The following is an 18293-nucleotide window of genomic DNA, read 5'->3' on the forward strand; positions in this document are numbered from 1 at the left end:
TAGCTACTCCATAATGTATACATATATCAAAACACCATTTGAACATTGTAAATATATATAATATAAAAATATTGAGATATTCTGTATTTGGCACTAAATCTTTAAACTCCAACGTAATTTTACACTTACAGCACATCTCAAACTACCTGCATTTCAGGTGTTCAACAGCTACTTGTAGTTAGTGGCTACCACATTGGATAGTTATGGCATAATAGTTATACTCACTCTTTGGAATGTAAGTATTGTTAATATTTTAAATTTATTTAATCCTAATTAATGGAATTACTTTATCATCTAATTCAAATTATTTAAAATTATGATTTTAAAATAACTTCTATTTCAGTTACTCAAAGACATGACACAGTGTAAGAAAACATCTCACTTTACTTGTGTTACAAGAAATTAAAAATATAGTGAAAAGCCAGTAACATCTTCCCTTAGTACATATTAATCCAGTTACTTTATAGCCCTTCAAATACAAGCCAACAACCAAAACCTATTCTCTAAAATGTGTTTTTCAAAACAAAACTTCATGCAAAATACTTCAACTAAACTGGTCAACTGGTCCTTTTTCAGGGATTTCTGGACTTGGAAACTGATGGAATCAAGGAAAATCTCTTCCACAATGGCTGAACTTGTCAAGTGTAACAATTAAGATAGGTGAACAGGAATGGTTTTCATCACTCTGAACTAGAAGTGACCAATCTTGGAGAGGAATGCATGATGCAGATCCACAGACTGTCATAAACGAACAATGGAGTCCTTACAGTAAAGAATACATGCTGATTCAAGAACTCCCAGAAGCATCTCTGTCTTTAGTATTATGAAACACTCTAGTATCCCAATATATTATTCTCTTTGCTTAAAATAGCTTGAGTTTCTTTCCCTTGCAATTAAGAATATTAGCACATAACAATATAAAAAATAAGCAAATGATCTTGGCAAAAGTATTAGTACTCAAAAATTGTAACCAGATTCATATTCCCACAACAAATTACAGCCTTCCCTCAGATCTGGGTTCCCTCAAAACTGGGTTCCTATAACAAAGAGAATTTGCCTATGCACATTTACCAAATTTTACCTGGAGAGGGGCTGTACTATTCTTGTTCACTCTTGATAAAAACCTACATCTGGCACATGCCTTCTTTGAATAAATGTATACTTCTTATGATCAAAGACTCATCTTCTGTGCCAGAATATTGCACACGATGGAAAGAACTGCTCGACCAACCAGAAGACCTGGATTTGACTTCAAGCAAAATGGGAAAGCAACTTTTTTCTTTTGGAAAAAATGGAATGAACCATTGAGCATATATTGCAGTTTACATTTTACAATTCAAATAAACATTAACAATCATAGCACAATCCTCCTGAGCAAAATATCTAGCATTTTCTCATTTTAATTCTATAGCGTATTTTCTTCGTAAATCTGCAGCAAACATATGCTGTTCAGCTCTCCCTTGAAGGACTCATTACCAAGCTGCAAGAAGTGTGGTTAGATAACAAGGCTCTGGTTGTTTTGTCGGGGTTCACCTCAGCTTACTAGCCCAAATCCTCCTAATCCTGAGGTGGCCTCTAGTCAATGACCAGGCAATGCAGTGGGACAACAGTGTAGCCATCTCCACCTGCATGTTACCCTGACAGGCAGTGTTTATTCTGGAGCTTCCTATTGGGCTGACAGCAACTTTGTCAGCTCTGCCTCAGTCCACTTGCTTTCTGTGCCTAATTTCACTTTGTCCTTTTCCATTCACTGGAGTTATGCTCCATTATATACCATTTTTCACTTTCACTTTAGCATCCTTTCCCTGCTGTGACAAAACCAAAGACAAGTTTGTTCATAACATAGTCTACACATTGACTCTATCACTCACCTTTTAAACCTGTTTATGTAAATAATGCTTAGTAAGTAAACTTGGTACAGGTACAGCAATGGTTTTTTTTTTTTTTTTTTTCTTTTTTTTGGTGCTGGGGATTGAACTCAGGGGCACTCAACCACTGAGGCACATTCCCAGTCCTATTTTGTATTTTTTATTTAGAGACAGGGTCTCACTGAGTTGCTTAGCACCTCATTTTTGCAGAGGCCGGTTTTGAACTTGCGATCCTTCTCTTTCAGCCTCCTGAGCTGCTGGGATTACAGGTGTGCACCATAGTGTCCAGCTGGGTACAGCAATTTTGTTTCTTTGAATAAACATTGCAGTTTGATATACTGGTATAAAATATTTTACATTATTTTTCTGTACTTTCAAATAGTCATTTAAATGTATTTCACTGTATTGATAAATCAAAAAAAGGGCCTTAGGAATTCTGAATCAGAAAACAACTTCATAGCACCACCTGGTGGTAGTTAACAGAACTGTTTCACTATTCAACAGAAGCAGCAGACCTTCCAGAGCCACATCCTTTGTGCTAGCTTGTCCACCTGATTTCAGAAAGGTTTTAAAATATGATCCAGTAATCAAGAAATGTAACAAATTGAATCAAGCCTTTATAACTGGTAAGTACATACAGGCCTCGTTTTCCTTTCTGCGAGCTTGAGTTTAATAACCCCTTTTCCTCATGCTTCCTATCACTCTTAGATTACTGACTCAACTTGCTTATTTCTTTGTTGCAGTTATCAGAATCTGACAGTTGATAAACATTTTTAAACGACTGATTATTGAATTTCGGCTCTACGACAGCAGAGCCCTTACTCGTCTTATTCACCATAACATCTTCAGTGCTGCCTAGCAAAAAATGGGTACTCAAAACTTTTTGAATAAATCAATCTTTACTTAATAAACAGCTACAATCAGATCATCCTTCGAATTGGGATGGCAATGGAGGGAGGGGGATAACTTACCTGAGAGAAAATTTTGCTGTAAACTTAAAAGATCTTAGGATAAGAATGAACAGAGCCATTAAAGTGAAGGTGACAGCCAGCCAGGAAAAACTGTAAGATCTAGCTGGAAGATGTTAGTGGAAGACCACACCTGGCTAGAGATGTTTTTATGTGTTCAAAAGATGCCAACCACTGAAAATGAATGCCTAGAGAGAAACTTCATCTAGCACAACCACCATGACAACTCTGATACATAAAAGCAGCCATGCTGAATATTTACAGCAATACTGAGTTGCTATCTTATAAAGCATCCTGCCAACTGTTTTGAGATCTCAGGCTACCAAAAGTACCTAAATGTCACAAGATGGGACTGAATGACTTAAGCGAAAAGTATCGGCCAGTTGAAACAAGCAAATGTAAAAGGTGTTAATTAGAAAAATTATTTATTTATGCTCCTTTCATACATCTTACTGTTGAGCAAACAGTCTTGCATACATATGAAATAACATACTATCACACAATTTAAAGGCAAAGCACCATCGGTGAAGCAGATCAGCAGTCCAGAGTTCTCAGTTTATGGGATCTTGTTTCCTGATTTTTACATTAACTTCAGAAAATCAGAAATATCTCCAAAAAATGTTTAAGGGGGTTGTAAAAAATAATCACTTTATTCAATATTAAAATTTTAGAAGAACAGTATATTTACGAAATGAAGAACTAAGAAAATGACACTTAACATTGTTGATACAACAGAAAAGGTCAGTGGGAAAAAAATACTGTGATCAACTTGTCTCTGATACCAAGAAATTCTAGTCCAGGCTTTAATATGTTTCCTGTGTTTTCACTTGATACTTCTTTTTCTGCTGCTTTTTATTCTTTTCCACATTTCATAGTAGAGGACTGGTACAGCCTTTAAAACTTCATTAACAGGAGCAAGTCCAGAATCCACTGATTTCTTCTCAAAAGGCACTCTAACCCATCAGATAGCCCCTGTAGAAATAAAATGTATAAACACAAAAAGTGAAAAGGAAGCAACATTTTTTGAAGTGCCCAAATTTTATGATGAATCAAATAATCCAAAAACATAGCTGTGTGATTCCTTATCATGGGTCCTATTTCATAACTGGCAAATAAATAAATTGCTAGGCCTCAGTTTATTACTCTTCCCCCTCAAAGAATAAAGTTGCAAAGCAGTATGCTAAACAACACTGAATAAGAAAAAAGAAAACATTAGGTAAAAGTTAAAATTAAGAGTCAGAATCAATCTTTGGAATTTCAAAATTACAACAAAGATCAAACCCTTTTATGAAAAGAAACTGGCTGGGATTTCTAAAAGTCTTAAAAGGAGAAGGTGGAAAAAGAGTGCCTGGGAGGTGAGCCTTTGGGTTCTCAAGAAACAATGTCAGAAGCATCTGCCCCCACACCTCTATTCATTTAGAAAATGTCCCAAGAGCAGTTATGAGTTTTGGTTATACCTGTAGTTAAGGTCAAATTTCACACTGATCAAATAACAGATACTTTTATTAAATGAATAAGTTAAGCCCTAAAATCTTCTTTAAATTAAGTTTGGTGTTTAAAAAGTTCCAAACCTCTCCTTTTGGAACAAACCTTTGAGATCTAGTATTAAGAATGTGCAGATCAGGGGGAAAAAACCAGGAAAATTATGTAACATTATCCACAATAAGAAAGTTCCTAAAGGTAGAATGAATTGGACACAACTTTCCTATGTTCATATATGAATACACAACCAAGTGTAACTCCACATCACGTACAACAATGGGAAATTATACTCCACGTATGTATGATCTGTTAAAATACATTCTACTGTCATATAGAAAAAGAAAAAAAAATTTTTAAAAAAGAGTAGCAAGTATATATTGTGAATATCTTTCTACCCTAACCTTCAGGAAACCACTATTATAAATTAAACGCACAACTTTTATACATTTTCTCTACACTTATATACATATCCTGGTCTATAATCCTTTTTTTAAATTTAAATTTTTAAACTCTTTTTAGATATACATGACAGTAGGGTGTATTTTGACTTTTAGATTGCTATTAAGTATGCAATTTTAAAATATATATAAATTAAACAACGGGGGGGGGGGAATATTTAACATACCTTGTATTCATGGATGCCTTCAGAACCTACCTTTGACCCTGCCTCTACTACTCACCTGGTAAATCTAGGCAAGCCTCACTCAGTTTCCTCATCTATAAAGGGTGTTACTGCACAGTGCTTGAAGATTACCTAAGAGAATCTAGTTATGAAGTACCTGCTACTCATGGTAATCAGCAATTGATAAATGTCAGCTGTTATAATCAGAATCTCAAGGTTTTTTTTTTTTTTTTTTTTTTAAGATAGGAATTAAAAATTACTTTTTAACACTGAGGACTACTACAGTTCCTGGCACATGGCAAACACTCAAGAACTCCACCACCCCACCCCACCCAGTTTCTGGGCTCAGTTCCCTGGATGATTTAGAGCTATTGCAGCCAGTGCAACCTTCCCATACTCTTTTCCTTCTGCCATATGAGCTTGGCTAATCCACACTTTCAGTGGAGAACTTTCATCTAAACCAACTACTTTACAATAACTTCAATATAATCCACTTTTCAAAACTGAATAAAACTACTAAAAAGGTCCTTTGGATATATACGTTGACTTGGAAGACCCCACATACATTTGCCACTATAATGCTTGATATATCACACACAAAAAAATACTTTAAGACCTTTGTTTCACCATACAAAAAAGGCTTAACAAGATTTTAAGCAAGGATCCACTAGCACCTACACCACACAGAGGAAGGTATTCAATGGCTAGTACACACTACTTAAGGATGGTTCCTGTCATCTGCATATGTGAATATGCACTTTGGACCTCCATTCCTCTCTCTCTTTTTATTGAGATGGGATCTTGCTATGTTGCCCAGGTTGGGCTCAAACTCACAATCCTCCAAACTCAGGGTCCTGAGTAATTAGGATTACAGGAATGCACCGCCATGCCTGACTGTTTGGACCTCCATCTCCTGATACAGTACATACTGTGGTATTCTTCCTTGTAACCAGTGTGTGACCTATCTTTATGTACTATGAATCCATGGACTGTTGTCAACCTATATTAATATGGAAAAGCATATTTAAATGGACATACATTTTTTTCAAAACTTCTGAACTTGTATGTAGTCCTACCATTTGAAAAATTTAGGGGACACTTAGAAATACTGTAATATAAAGAAACCATTTTATTTTTCATTTCCCTCCTCCTTTTAAGAGAATATCCATTCTTAATTGATCACATGATTTTAGGATTTACTCAGGGGCTCCCTAGCTTTTCTCATCGGGCTTAATAAACACTGTTCAAAAGCAAGAATAGCCACTTCTGCCAGCTGAATAAAGCAGGTCTTTGTCCTCAGATGCAGAACAGTATTTAGAGTAGGTTCCGTTTTTGTTTTGCAGTACTGGGGATCAACTGAACCCAGGACCATGTTCTACCACAGAGCTATATCCTCAGTTCTTCATTTATTAATTTATTTTTATTTTGAGACAGGGTCTCTTCTACCCAGGCTGGCCTCAAACTCGTCTCCCCCTGTCTCAGCCTCTTATGTACAGGTGCGTGCCAGCATATACAACTAAAGTGGGGTTTTGTTGTTGTTTTTGCAGTAATAGGGATTGAACCTACAATCTCATACATGCTAGGCAAGTGATTTACCACTGAATCACATTGTCAGCCCTAAGGTGTAGTTCTAGATAAAGCTTTATAACAGACTTGACTAACTGTAGGAACCTTGTCAGATTTTAGGTCATAACACTGCAACACTGCAGGCCACCTTTAACTTTTATTGTTTTCATGGCTACCATCATGAAGCCCTGGATTCAATCCCCAACATGGCAAAAATAAATAAAGAACAAAAAACTTCTGCTTTTAGGTCAAAACTGTCCTAATAGTGGAGGCTAAAGACAGTCTAACAACCATTCATTTTTTTTTTTTTTTTTCCAGATGAACCATATACAAATTTGTACCAAAGTCTTCTACCCATTGTCTGAATATCATTTTATTTCTTCGGGCCTGTGTACATTTAAACACAACATCCAACAGACACACATACAATTTTATACACATTATCTCATTAATTATATTAGAAATTGTTTATTCTCACAATAAAAATTACTCCTTTGTAATTCTCTACTAATAAAAATATTAGGAACTAAAATTAATTTTTCCATTTTAAGCATATTGCTATGTATGCAATGTATGTAGCTAATGACCATTCATTTTATTAGTCTATATTTCTTCAAAGGTCAAGGCATCAAATAAAATCATGTTTAATTAATAACAACACATCTTGGCAGGTGCAGTAGCACACACCTGTTATGCCAGCAGTTTGGGAGACCAAGATGGGAGGATTGCAAGTTTAAAGTCAGCCTCAGCAATTTAGCACGATCCTGTATCAAAATAAAATATTACAGAAAAAAAAAAAAAAAAAAAGGATTGGGGTTGTGGCTCAATGGTTAAGCACATGGGGCAGGGTTCAATCACATCTTCAATTTAGTTGCAAGACAAGTAATAGAAAGTAGCAATTTTCTGTTTGGATTGTTATTCTACATTGATTAGATCTAAACATAATCTGCCACTGAAACCCAGAGAAATCCTGTTTCTGTACATTCAAACTTGCTTTTATTCAAACAATTTCACATACTGGCCTATACAACTGGGATAGGAAGACAAATGTTTACATAAATAACTGTAAAAGATGGAGGAAATCCAGAGAATCAAACACTTTCCAAAGCTTTTTTTGTAAGTAATAGATGGAAAGTTCTATAATTCTAAAAGCCTGAGCTAAAAAATAAGACACTTCTCATTTAACATACCTACTAGAGAACTGCAAGGAAGAAAGAGAACACTAGATAGAAAGAGAACAAAATGGGTTGTCAGCAAAACCAGCTCACTTCTGTTTGTTACATGTCTCCAAAGATTTCTTCAGTTTAATTTCTAGTAGCTTCTTTATCCTCTCTGGGAACCTCCACTTTTCCTGCTCTGCCAGTCTCTTCCAGTACACATTGCCAGGATATTGTGAATTATTCCCGTATGGGAGAAGCCTAAGGGGCTATATGACCACAAAGACATTAAGCCGACAAAGAAGACTGTATGCTCTCTTCCCATGCTTCCAGGGTTAAGCTGGGAATACAACTGCAGGTTAAGGAGTTCTGACTTCCCAAGAGAAGTCTGCCCATTCTACCCCAGATCTGTTACAAACAATGGGCAGGCTAAGCCATAGGACGAGTGAACTTATAAATTGAAAACATTAAGAAATCAGCACAATTTATAGGTGATGTTTAACACAGCCCCTAAAAAAAATAATCTTACCAAGAGTTAATCTTTGTCATGTGTGTCCAAATTTCTATAGTTACTAATGCATCCAAGGTAAAATGAGAATGTTAAGAAAATGTGATCAGAATTGCTCATCTTTCAAATTAATGATCATGAATGGAATTATAAGTTTCCACAAACCAATTTTCTTTTCTTCAAAAGATATTTTAAATTCTCTGAATTAAAATAATTTTAAAATAAATTTATATATAAAATATAATCATTTCCCCACCTTTTAGAGGGCAATAATTCTTTTACCATCCAAGGCATGATGAATTTTTTTCATACAGATTGAATATCCTTATTCAAAATACTTAGAATCAGAAGTGTTTCATATTTCAGATTTTTAATATTCACATATACGTGAGATACACTAGGGATGGCACCAAAGTCTAAAGACAAAGTTCATTTATGTATATATACACATAGTCCAAAGGTAATTTCACGTAATATTTTTAGTAATTCTGTGCATGAAACAGTTTCACAGGATGGAATTTTCCACTTGTAGCATCATGTTAGTGGTCAAAAGGATTTGGATTTTGAGATTAAGGATGATCAACCTATACCAATATTAAAAGAGCAGCATCAATTAATGACTTTAAAATCTTTCCTCCCATTATTATACTGAAATCCCATTTTATTGATTAATCAAAAGGCACTTTAGAGAAAAAATAACTATCTTCAATCAGTGATGCTGAGGCAAAATAACTAAATTTTCTCATGAAACATGCATGGGGTTCAAACAAGACAACCTATTTGGTCTCAATTTTATTATCAACTACAGCTATAACCCTGAGCAAGTCACAATTTCCTTTAGTTCTTAAACTTTTTATCTGTTTAACTGAGTGTTAAATTATGTCTCCTACAATTTTACATTGTCCAAATAATCCTTTTTCCAATTTGTAACAAAAGTTAAATTTAACTTACGGTAGTTTCATTCTCATGAATACTCTAGCCATGAAAAAGCTCAGTAGGACACAGACGAATCCAATGAATAGAAGAAGAAATCTATTGAGTTTTGGAATATTTGGTGCATTGGATCTGTCCAGGATTATGAAACCTAAACCTCCCATTGTAAACAGGAAACTGGATGCAAGTCCTTCCATAATATATTGTCCATTTACTCTGAAAGAGATCACAGCAAAACAAATGAACATTTCTAGAAAAATGAAATTTTTCCATTTAGACTGAGATTTCTATTTCTGCCTTATGCTAAAACATTTTTATGCTAGTTTTTTTTAAACCCTTTTTTTATTATATAACTTTTTATTGTACCCTTACAGCTATTTATTATACCTCTGGATATCATTCATTCAACAAATATTTAATGAGAGGCCCATCATGTAGCAAGCACTGTTCTAGGAATAAACGTGAACAAAACAGACAAAAACTTTTCATGTAGCTTACATTTTTTAAAAAGTTTAGTTTAGCTTTTAAAGTTATGCTATTTTAAGAGTTAAGCTTGGTAGTGTATGCCCATATTCCCAGTGACTCAAGAAGCTGAAGCAGGATTTCAGGTTTGAGGCCAGCCTCAGCAAATTAGTGAGACTCTGTCTCAAAATTTAAAAAGTACAAAGGACTAGGAATGATAGTACTAGTACAATGATAAAGTACCCCTGGTCCAATTTCCAGTTTCAGAAAACAAAATTATGCTACTTAAGTTTTTACTATTAATTTCAAATTAATTTGAATTGGTTGGCAATGCTTCTTAAAGTTTTATCATAATAAGTAGTAAACTTCTTGTTTTAGTGGGAAGTATTTTAAAAGTAAGTGTTCTTAACTAAGGCCCCATGATCTCCACAGGAACTTCAGCAATCTAAAGACCCTTAAAACTATATGTGTGGAAAAAAAAAAAAAAACAAACTATATGTGTGTATCTGATATTTCTAGAGTTAGAGAGCTTCTATCAAATTCTTAAGTGTATAGGGACCTTCAAAAACAAACATCTTTGTTAAAGGGAAGGTTTTACATAGCTATTATATAGGGGTATGATATATTTTTAATTAACTGATTGTTTTCATGGAAAGCACCACATATGCACCAGATTCAAAATTCAAACAGTGCAAAAGAGGACACTATAAAAGGCTTCCCTACTATCAAGATCTCCTGTCAGTTATCTCCCCACTTGAGAACTACAACCAATCTTTTCCAAGAATATCCTATACATATAATAGCATTTCTATAAATATAAATGTATAGCTGTGTTTAGATAGATATTTATCAAGTGAGTTTTAGAAAGTGATGTGATAAGCATTGTTCAGGTGAAACAAACCACACCGGAATGTCGTTTCACTGCTTAAATGCAACCCGTAAGTCTCAACAGTTATTTTTCTCATTCAATGGTTCACAATTTTTTTCTAAAATGCCACATAATAAATATCTTAAGGGGTGAACAGAGAGCTCACTGCCTTGTCTAGCATGTCTCAGCAAGGCCCTACATTCAATCCCCAGCATGCCCCCCCACACCACACACACACACACTGCAAATAAGTATCATCTCAGGCTTAAAAGCCATTACAAACACACACACACACAGTCATACTTTCTCATTTCAGCTACTTTAGCTTGCAAACAGCTACAGAGAGTATACAAATGGACATGCCGAATTCCAATAAAATTTTACTCACACACACAAAAATGGCTACAGTTTGCTGACCCCCAGAATAAACACTGTAAATGCATTTTAAACTGACACCACCTTTGAATTGGTGATACATCAATCATTGTCAAATACTTCGTTTTCTAACAAATATACATTTACTCTTGTCCCACTGACTGCTACTTTAAAACATTTTAAGACAGTTGTTATCTAAATGTAGATGGGTCCCTCAGGTTTTACTATATTTTTAAATAAGTAGGCAAGCCCCAGCAATTTTCTTTCCCTCCATCAAACCATTCAAAAAGGTTTCTTTTACCTGTAGGCCAAGAAAGCTACAGGCCTCTGATGCCCATGTTCATCAGTCATAGAGCCAACACTTGGAGGTTCAACAATAACATCATAAATTATTCCTATATAAAAGACAATAGTACAGATTAGATTCCTAATTTTTAAAAAAGGATTCTCATTGTCTCTAAAGGTTTGCTTATATTTAAATAGGAGTACTTTGATTGCATTAACATCAAATTAGGTCCAACAAATCTTCCAGGCTTCCAATAAACCACTCAGATATTCAATACATTGTTTTGAGGGTGATTTTTGGCTGGTTTGGTTTGTTTATTTGTTTTTCGTTTTTGGTAATGGGGATTGGACCAGGGATGCTTTATCACTGAGCCACATCCCCAGTCCATTTTTCTTTTTAAGACAAGGTCTCGTTAAGTTGGTGAGGCTGACCTCAAACCTGTCCACCTGCCCCCCCCCCGCGGAATTGCTGGGATTATAGGTGTGCACCATTGCACCCTACTCAACCCATTGTTTTAAAATGACTTCTAAAATGAATAATCTCTAAAAGAACTATCAATTTCATAAAGGAAACTTATTCAATAACACTTGTGACTACTTAAGAATTATTCCATAATAAAGGAGACTTAATATTAAAGGTTCTATTTTAGTTAACAAAAAAAATGTTCCACATATACTTCAATTTATTTCTATAAACTGAGAAGCAACTAGAAAAGTTTTCTCGCTTAACTGTAGAATAAGGAAAGATTTTAAAAACATATCAACTGGCAGATTTGCAACACTAGAGATTCGGTCATTAATGTTAGTGTCCATCATTACATCATAGTGCCCATCAGCGTTTTCTTGATTCCCATTGTTGACATCTATTCTTTACCTTCTTCACTGTTTTTAAACCTTCCCACCTCAGATCTTAAACATGGCAGACCTATGCTTATCTCTCACAAAGCCTGACAAAACAATCACCTAGGAATTCCCTTATCTTCTCCCCATCAAATCTACAAACCCCTGGCACCTGTATCCATCCTCACCTCTTTCACTTCAGCTACACTAGAGGAAAAGTTCCTCCTCCTATCAATGTGGAATTTCTTTTGCAGTGATCAGGACTCCATGCCCCTCTGCCTTCTCATGTACTCTTTTCCTTTAGTTACCTCTTTACTCCCCTTTCCTTTCACACTCTTTCCCTATATCAAACCTCCCTCCATTTCAGATTCTTCTAACATCTATGCTTTCTGTTTTGAAAGGAACTCAGACTTAATGTCCTTTAATGATAACATCCTTTATATAATATCACTAATGATAATCATTACCATTATCAATATCAGTATCATAATTAATATCCTTTAGTAACAGTTAAAGCAGATATAAGCTCAAGAACAAGGAATTTGTCTATATTCTTCTCTATCTAACAGAGTTCAGGAAATATGATGACCAACTTCAATTCAGACCTCTTTCCTCAGTTCCTGACTCTTATTTGCAAATCTCACACATCCAACTAATTAAAACCCAAAGTGGTCTCTGGTTCACCACTGTTCCTCATCAAAAACACTTTGTTTATTCCATCTTGGAAAACAACACTTCCATCTGCCCAGATGCTCAAACCTAAAACCAGTAAACTTTCCTTCACACTTCATTCTTCCCCTACACTCAACCCATTGAGATCAACTGAATCTACTTTCAACCAAGCTTTAATTATATTATCCTCCATTTCTACTGCCACACAACTTCGTATAGTCTGTCAAATACAAAAGACACGTATTTGGTCTCCTGGTCCCAAAGTCTGCCATACTGTCCTCCCTGCCTAGCACACCCTGTTGTACTTCAGATGTGAGCATGTGTCATTTCCTAAGAAACCTCATTGTAATTTAAGTGATGGCTCCCAACTTTATTTTTCATAATCTCTTGTTCTCCCCCTTCATTTTGCATTTGTGACAATTTGTAATGGAAAAATCATGTGACATTTAATATGTTTCAACATTATAAGCTTCAGAAAAGCAGGATCATTGTTTTTATTCACTGTTATGAGAATATCTAGTTAACAGAGACTCAGATGGACTTGATCACTATCTCTCAGTGATAAATATTATTTATAAAGGTACGCTGTTTTTAGAAGAGACTCTTTTCCAGTGGCCAAACTGATACCTCATGGTTTTGACCATTACAAGATGCCCCTTCCATTTCTTCCAGTAGTTGGGGCACAGAATCTCCTCCATTACAACCATTTGCAGAGAAAAAGCGGTCACAATCAAAATGAAGGCTTCTAGCAAAGGTTTTGGCACCAAGGAAAGTAGAGTTATAGGATAGAGATTGGTGGATAGACTCTACTGTTCATTTAAAAAAAGTCACAAGTATTTTAAAATTCATTTATTCAAGTACAGTTGCTATTAACATGTTGAACAAATGTTCATGCTAATGCAATGCTAGGTAACACCTTAACAAATAAAAATATTTAAAATGAAATTCATTTAAATTAACATAAACTATTCCAAATTGGGGTGAGGGGTAAATGTGAAAGTGCCATCTAGAATCAAACCTTCTCATTTTCATATTTCTTCCTCTTCAATGCCAAGTATTCTCACAAAATATCTAAAAACATGGTGGCCATTCCTTTAAAAGTAGATAATCTGCAGAGCTTTAATTTTATAATTTCCGAATTAAGTATCCCACTTCCCAAAATCTAAAAATACAGTTAGAAGATCTTGGAATTGCCCCTTGAAGCAGTGGTGGCTCTGAAGACTACAGTCAGATTGCCAACTCACCAATAGACAAGGCAACACCCCTTTGAAATTCTCTACTTGAAAACTAGAGGATGATAAATAATAGTAAAGCTGTTTTTCTTTTTTTAAAAAAACATTTCTCTACTTCTGCCTTCAGAAATATAATAGCGTCTGCAAATCTCATCTCCAATCTCAAATATTTATCGAAACCGTGGTTTTGGAAAACTCCCTTTATATTAGGCAGTAAGCAACACAAGAAGTTATCTTCCAAGATTCAGAGACCTCGGACAAAAAGTCCCATACCACCTCGAAAAAAGGGTGGGCCAAACCTGACTTTCCCAAGACCTTTGTCAAACAATGTATGGCAAGAAACATACAAGTCGGAGGTTGAAAAAGATAGTCAACTCGGATCTCTGCGATAAAAGGATAGAAGGCAAGGGACGTGATAACACAAGTTTTCTCAAGATACAGGACAGAGAGCAAGGGCAAATAAACCTTTACTTTAACACCGGGGACCCCGGGACTTCCCTCCAACCTCCAACACATGAGAGCACAGCGATGCTCCGCGGGGCTCAGAGCCAGCTAACTGAGGCGCCTCCCGGGCGGGTCAGCTCTCTGGGGCCCCGGACAGTCCGAGTTACCTCCGGTGATGAGGAAATAAGACACCACCACCAGAGCATACACCGTCATGGCAGACGGCATGTGCACCCAGGGCGGCTTCTTCAGCTTCAGGTTGGGACATTCGAGCACTAAGAACGGGACTCGGTACAAAGTCTCCATGTTGGTGGCGGCCCGGGCAGCTCTCGGGCCTCGAGCCCCACGCGCCACCCGGAAACAGGCCCGCCCTCCCCACCAACTGCGCATGCGCGAACAAAGGAACCTCAGGTCTACGAAGCTCGGAAGTAGTTTTTATACCCATAGAAGAAAGAAAGAAACTACTCAGACCAGTTAAATTTTATGATTAAAAAGGGTCTAACTTTTAATAGTTTTAGGCTTAAGTTTGAATAATAAACTCAGTTTGTTGCCAAAGGATAGATAAATGATTATATATCTTCAAGGACCTGCAGGGTTTCAGACGTGGCCAAGCCAGAGAAGCAGAGGGAACAGAATCCAAATAAGCCCCGCCCCCTTGCTGTCGCAGGGGTTTGGAAGCTGATTGGACACCTGACGCTCTGGGTTCACAGAACTGGAGGATGAATGGCAACATTAGGAAAAGTCCGCGTTTTCCATTAAAGGTTTTATACCCTCAAGGGATTGAGAAAGCATTAAATCGCAGAACTTTAAAAAAAAACTTGTTGTTGTTTAGGGGTGATAACAATTATTATTAGTAATTTCTAAAATAATGTATTATCAATTAAAAAAAAAAATCCAGTCCAGATCACAAATATCAACAGGACGCCTTGAGAGGTTGAGGCAGGAGTATCCCAACTGGACACTTAGCAAGATCCTGTCTCAAAATATTTTTTAAAAAGATACGAATGTAACTCAGTGGTAGAGCACCCCTGGGTTCAATCCCAATACCACAAACAAACAGGACGTCTCTGCAGGGATGCTTTCTTGTTAATATCGTGGCATGACCAAAATAGTAGCGAATAACTGGTTTTCTCAACTTTTTCCCTCCTCCGTCATCCCTATGTTTGTAAATGGTAAAATCACTCAGCCCAAAAATCCTGAAGTCATCCTAATTTCTCTCCCGGTTACCTCCTGCACCCAAAATATCAGCAGGTCTTTTGGGGCTGTCCTGCCCTCCATTTCACTCAAATGTGAGCCATCATCTCTTTTCTGAGCTACTTTTACAATCCAAATGGATAAAAAATAAATGCCAGAGAATTAGTCTTTGGGGATGACCTAGATGGCCTAAAAGGTGTATTTTCTATTATGTTTTTCTTCTCTATGTAATCCTTTAAAATTCTACAAATGTAAATTTCCTTTTGGGGTAAGAGTTTAAAGTGACTAATTATATATACTCAAAACAAATTGACACATTTTTGAGCCAATGTTTCTGGGTTTTGTTTATCACTGAGCCATAGTTTTTTAATGGGATGCCATGAATTGGTTCTACACTTTTATTACTTGACCCAATTATTGAGAAATAGTTTTGTTACTGAGGATTTATGTAAATAATCCCTCTAGCTTTGGTTGCTCTTAGCTGACTTAAAAAATTACTAATTTTGAATTCTGACCATACATTATGTCTCCCCCTAGCTTTGCTGTAGATAACACCTCGGATGTGTGGGTTATGATGATGTTAGTTCCTGTGTTACTTTTTGAGAACCCAAAGGCTGCCTTTGCTAAAAACTCTGGCTTTTCACTTGGGCTTGCAGATGTCCTGTGGGTGAAGAAATGAAATGAAAAGGTTTAACATCTCTGTCTCCATATGTGTCTATGTTCTTTGTTGCCTTTACTTTAAGGACTGGTTCTACTCAACTCTGAACTAAGACCTGTTGAACATCAGAGAAATGCCCCAAACTATAATATAATATAGGGTTATAATATAGGGTTAACTTGGCCAAGACTTGTATAGTCTCTTTTCCCACCTTCCCCTTCAGGGCTAAAGACATCTGCCAGCCACCAGGACCAGAAACATCAGACCGTGAAAAGAGTAAAAAGAGGAAAGACACCTAAGTTCCTGGAGGATCTCCAGTTTTCCCAGAAAAAACATAAGTGCTCATTCCCTTTATTAGCCTATCCCTCCTTCTTTCTCATTATTCCTATCCTATGAATATTCCTCCCCTTTACTGGCCTAGCCCTCTCCCTCATTATTCCTATCCTGTATCTGTAGCACTTCAATCCCCTGAAGTTGAGAAGCTGGTTTGTGAGAAATGCTGTCTTCTCCATTCTTAGTCCACTGAATAATGCCTCTCTTCTCAACATTTGTCTCTCAAACATTGATTTTTTTCCCATGAGATGAGTCTCTACATGGGTTCAGTAGCAGTTTGAAGACCATAATAATAAAAATACTTATACCCAAATGGACAGGTAACAAAAACGAAAGTTGACAAATTGGACTATGTCATTTCTAGGGGTCGATATTCTATAACATGTGAGATATTCTTTCTAAGGTAAAGGGTATTTGCTGAGTTGGACTGGTCCTTTCACCAAGAAAGACTCATAATGCTTAGGGAACCACTTAGGATTTTGGAGGCAATATATACCTCATTTGGTCATACTATTTCACCTTTTACTGAGTAATCCAATAAGATACTGGTTTTGAATGAGACCTGGAACGAGCAAAGATTCTTGGCACTTGGGCCATATGACAAATCAGATCTAATATTACCTGTAATGTTTGTAGAAGGTAGGGATGCTCTATAGAGCTTATGACAGTCCTTATAAGTGAACCACAGCACAGAGCCCTGGGTTTTGGAACAAATTATGCCATCCTCCAAAGGGAAATAATTCCATTGAGAAATATTGTCTGCCTTACCACTGAGCCTTAGTGGAGATTATTGACCACAGGCAACAAGTTACCAGAAATTTGAACTATGTATCACCAGTTTGGCACTATTGGACCTATCAATCCATCATGCTGGTGTCCACAGCAGCATTCCATCATCAAATGAAGGTGTTATATACAAGCTCAAGCTCAAGTAGGTCTTGAAGGGACAAGTTGTGTGACAAAGAGGCCAGTCGGACATGATCTACACTTCTGCAACATTTCCTCATTTCCCAAACTACACATACAGCATTTCTGAACCTATACATATAGAGAATACCAGTTGACCAAAGGCAAAAAAAAATGGGGTCCACTTTACAAATAATCCTGCCCAAAGTGCTGTAACTATCTGAAAGTACATAGATTTGCACCACAGCCTCAGTTAGGGTGCGAAAGTACTGAAGGAAAGTGGAGAGTGAAAAATCTTCCTGATGGACAGAACTGTAGCAGCATAGTTGGTTGTTCACCTTGCCTGTAAGGAGTAATGGCAAGAGTTGTGGGTCTGTAGTAATTCATGGGCACTGCCTAATCATTTGAGTAAGATAGTCAGGGCATTAGAAGAAACACAATTGGAAAACTGTTGAGAAGGTCTAGAGGAGAAGTATGTGAGTATAGGTACAAAGAGTGAAGACATTTATGCCCCATGTGAATGCTCACCAAAAAGCAGCTTGCTCAGAGAAGGATGTTCATAATCAGGTGGACAAGATGCAACATTCAGTGGAGGTTAGTTACATAGGGCAAGATACAGTAGGTGCTTGGCTTTTATTGAAGTAATCACTTAAGAGTAGGAATAAATTTTCCTTCCTAACCGACAATGCTTCTCCCAAAAGCACTATTTGTGACTTTTATGATACCTTATTCTTCCTCATGGTATACCATACTGCATTGCTCCTGGTCAAGGAACTCACTGATGGCAAATGAATTTGGATATTAGCTCATATTCATGAAATTCATTGGTCTGAGTTTGTGCCCTGTTACCTGGAAGCAGCCATGTGCAGTGTTTGAATGGAATGACTTTTTGAAAATCCAGTTACAATGTTTTGGAGCAG

The 18293-nt window shown here is 36.5% G+C and overlaps 1 protein-coding gene across 1 annotated transcript; it reads right to left on the minus strand.

The window, feature by feature from the left end:
- Positions 1-3244: 3244 nt before the first annotated feature.
- Positions 3245-14654, minus strand: OSTC (oligosaccharyltransferase complex non-catalytic subunit). Its single transcript, XM_079154513.1, has 4 exons — positions 14450-14654; positions 11111-11204; positions 9123-9320; positions 3245-3808 (listed from the first exon to the last, which is right to left on the minus strand). Exons 1-4 carry the CDS (start codon positions 14586-14588, stop codon positions 3790-3792), a joined length of 450 nt encoding a protein of 149 aa, XP_079010639.1. The 5' UTR covers positions 14589-14654; the 3' UTR covers positions 3245-3789.
- Between the last annotated feature and the right edge of the window lie 3639 nt (positions 14655-18293).

The sequence above is a fragment of the Sciurus vulgaris genome, assembly GCF_902686455.1.
Source record: "Sciurus vulgaris genome assembly, chromosome: 9".
NCBI classification, from domain to species: Eukaryota; Metazoa; Chordata; class Mammalia; order Rodentia; family Sciuridae; genus Sciurus; species Sciurus vulgaris.

What these genes read in the sequence shown, in the direction of transcription:
- OSTC (XM_079154513.1), bottom strand. Translation starts at nt 14,588, where the DNA reads ATGGAGACTTTGTACCGAGTCCCGTTCTTAGTGCTCGAATGTCCCAAC. An exon ending in TTATTTCCTCATCACCGGAG is followed by an intron (nt 11,205 to 14,449) that starts GTAACTCGGACT and finishes TCTTTTATATAG; the next exon opens with GAATAATTTATGATGTTATT. An exon ending in GTAGCTTTCTTGGCCTACAG is followed by an intron (nt 9,321 to 11,110) that starts GTAAAAGAAACC and finishes GATCTCTTTCAG; the next exon opens with AGTAAATGGACAATATATTA.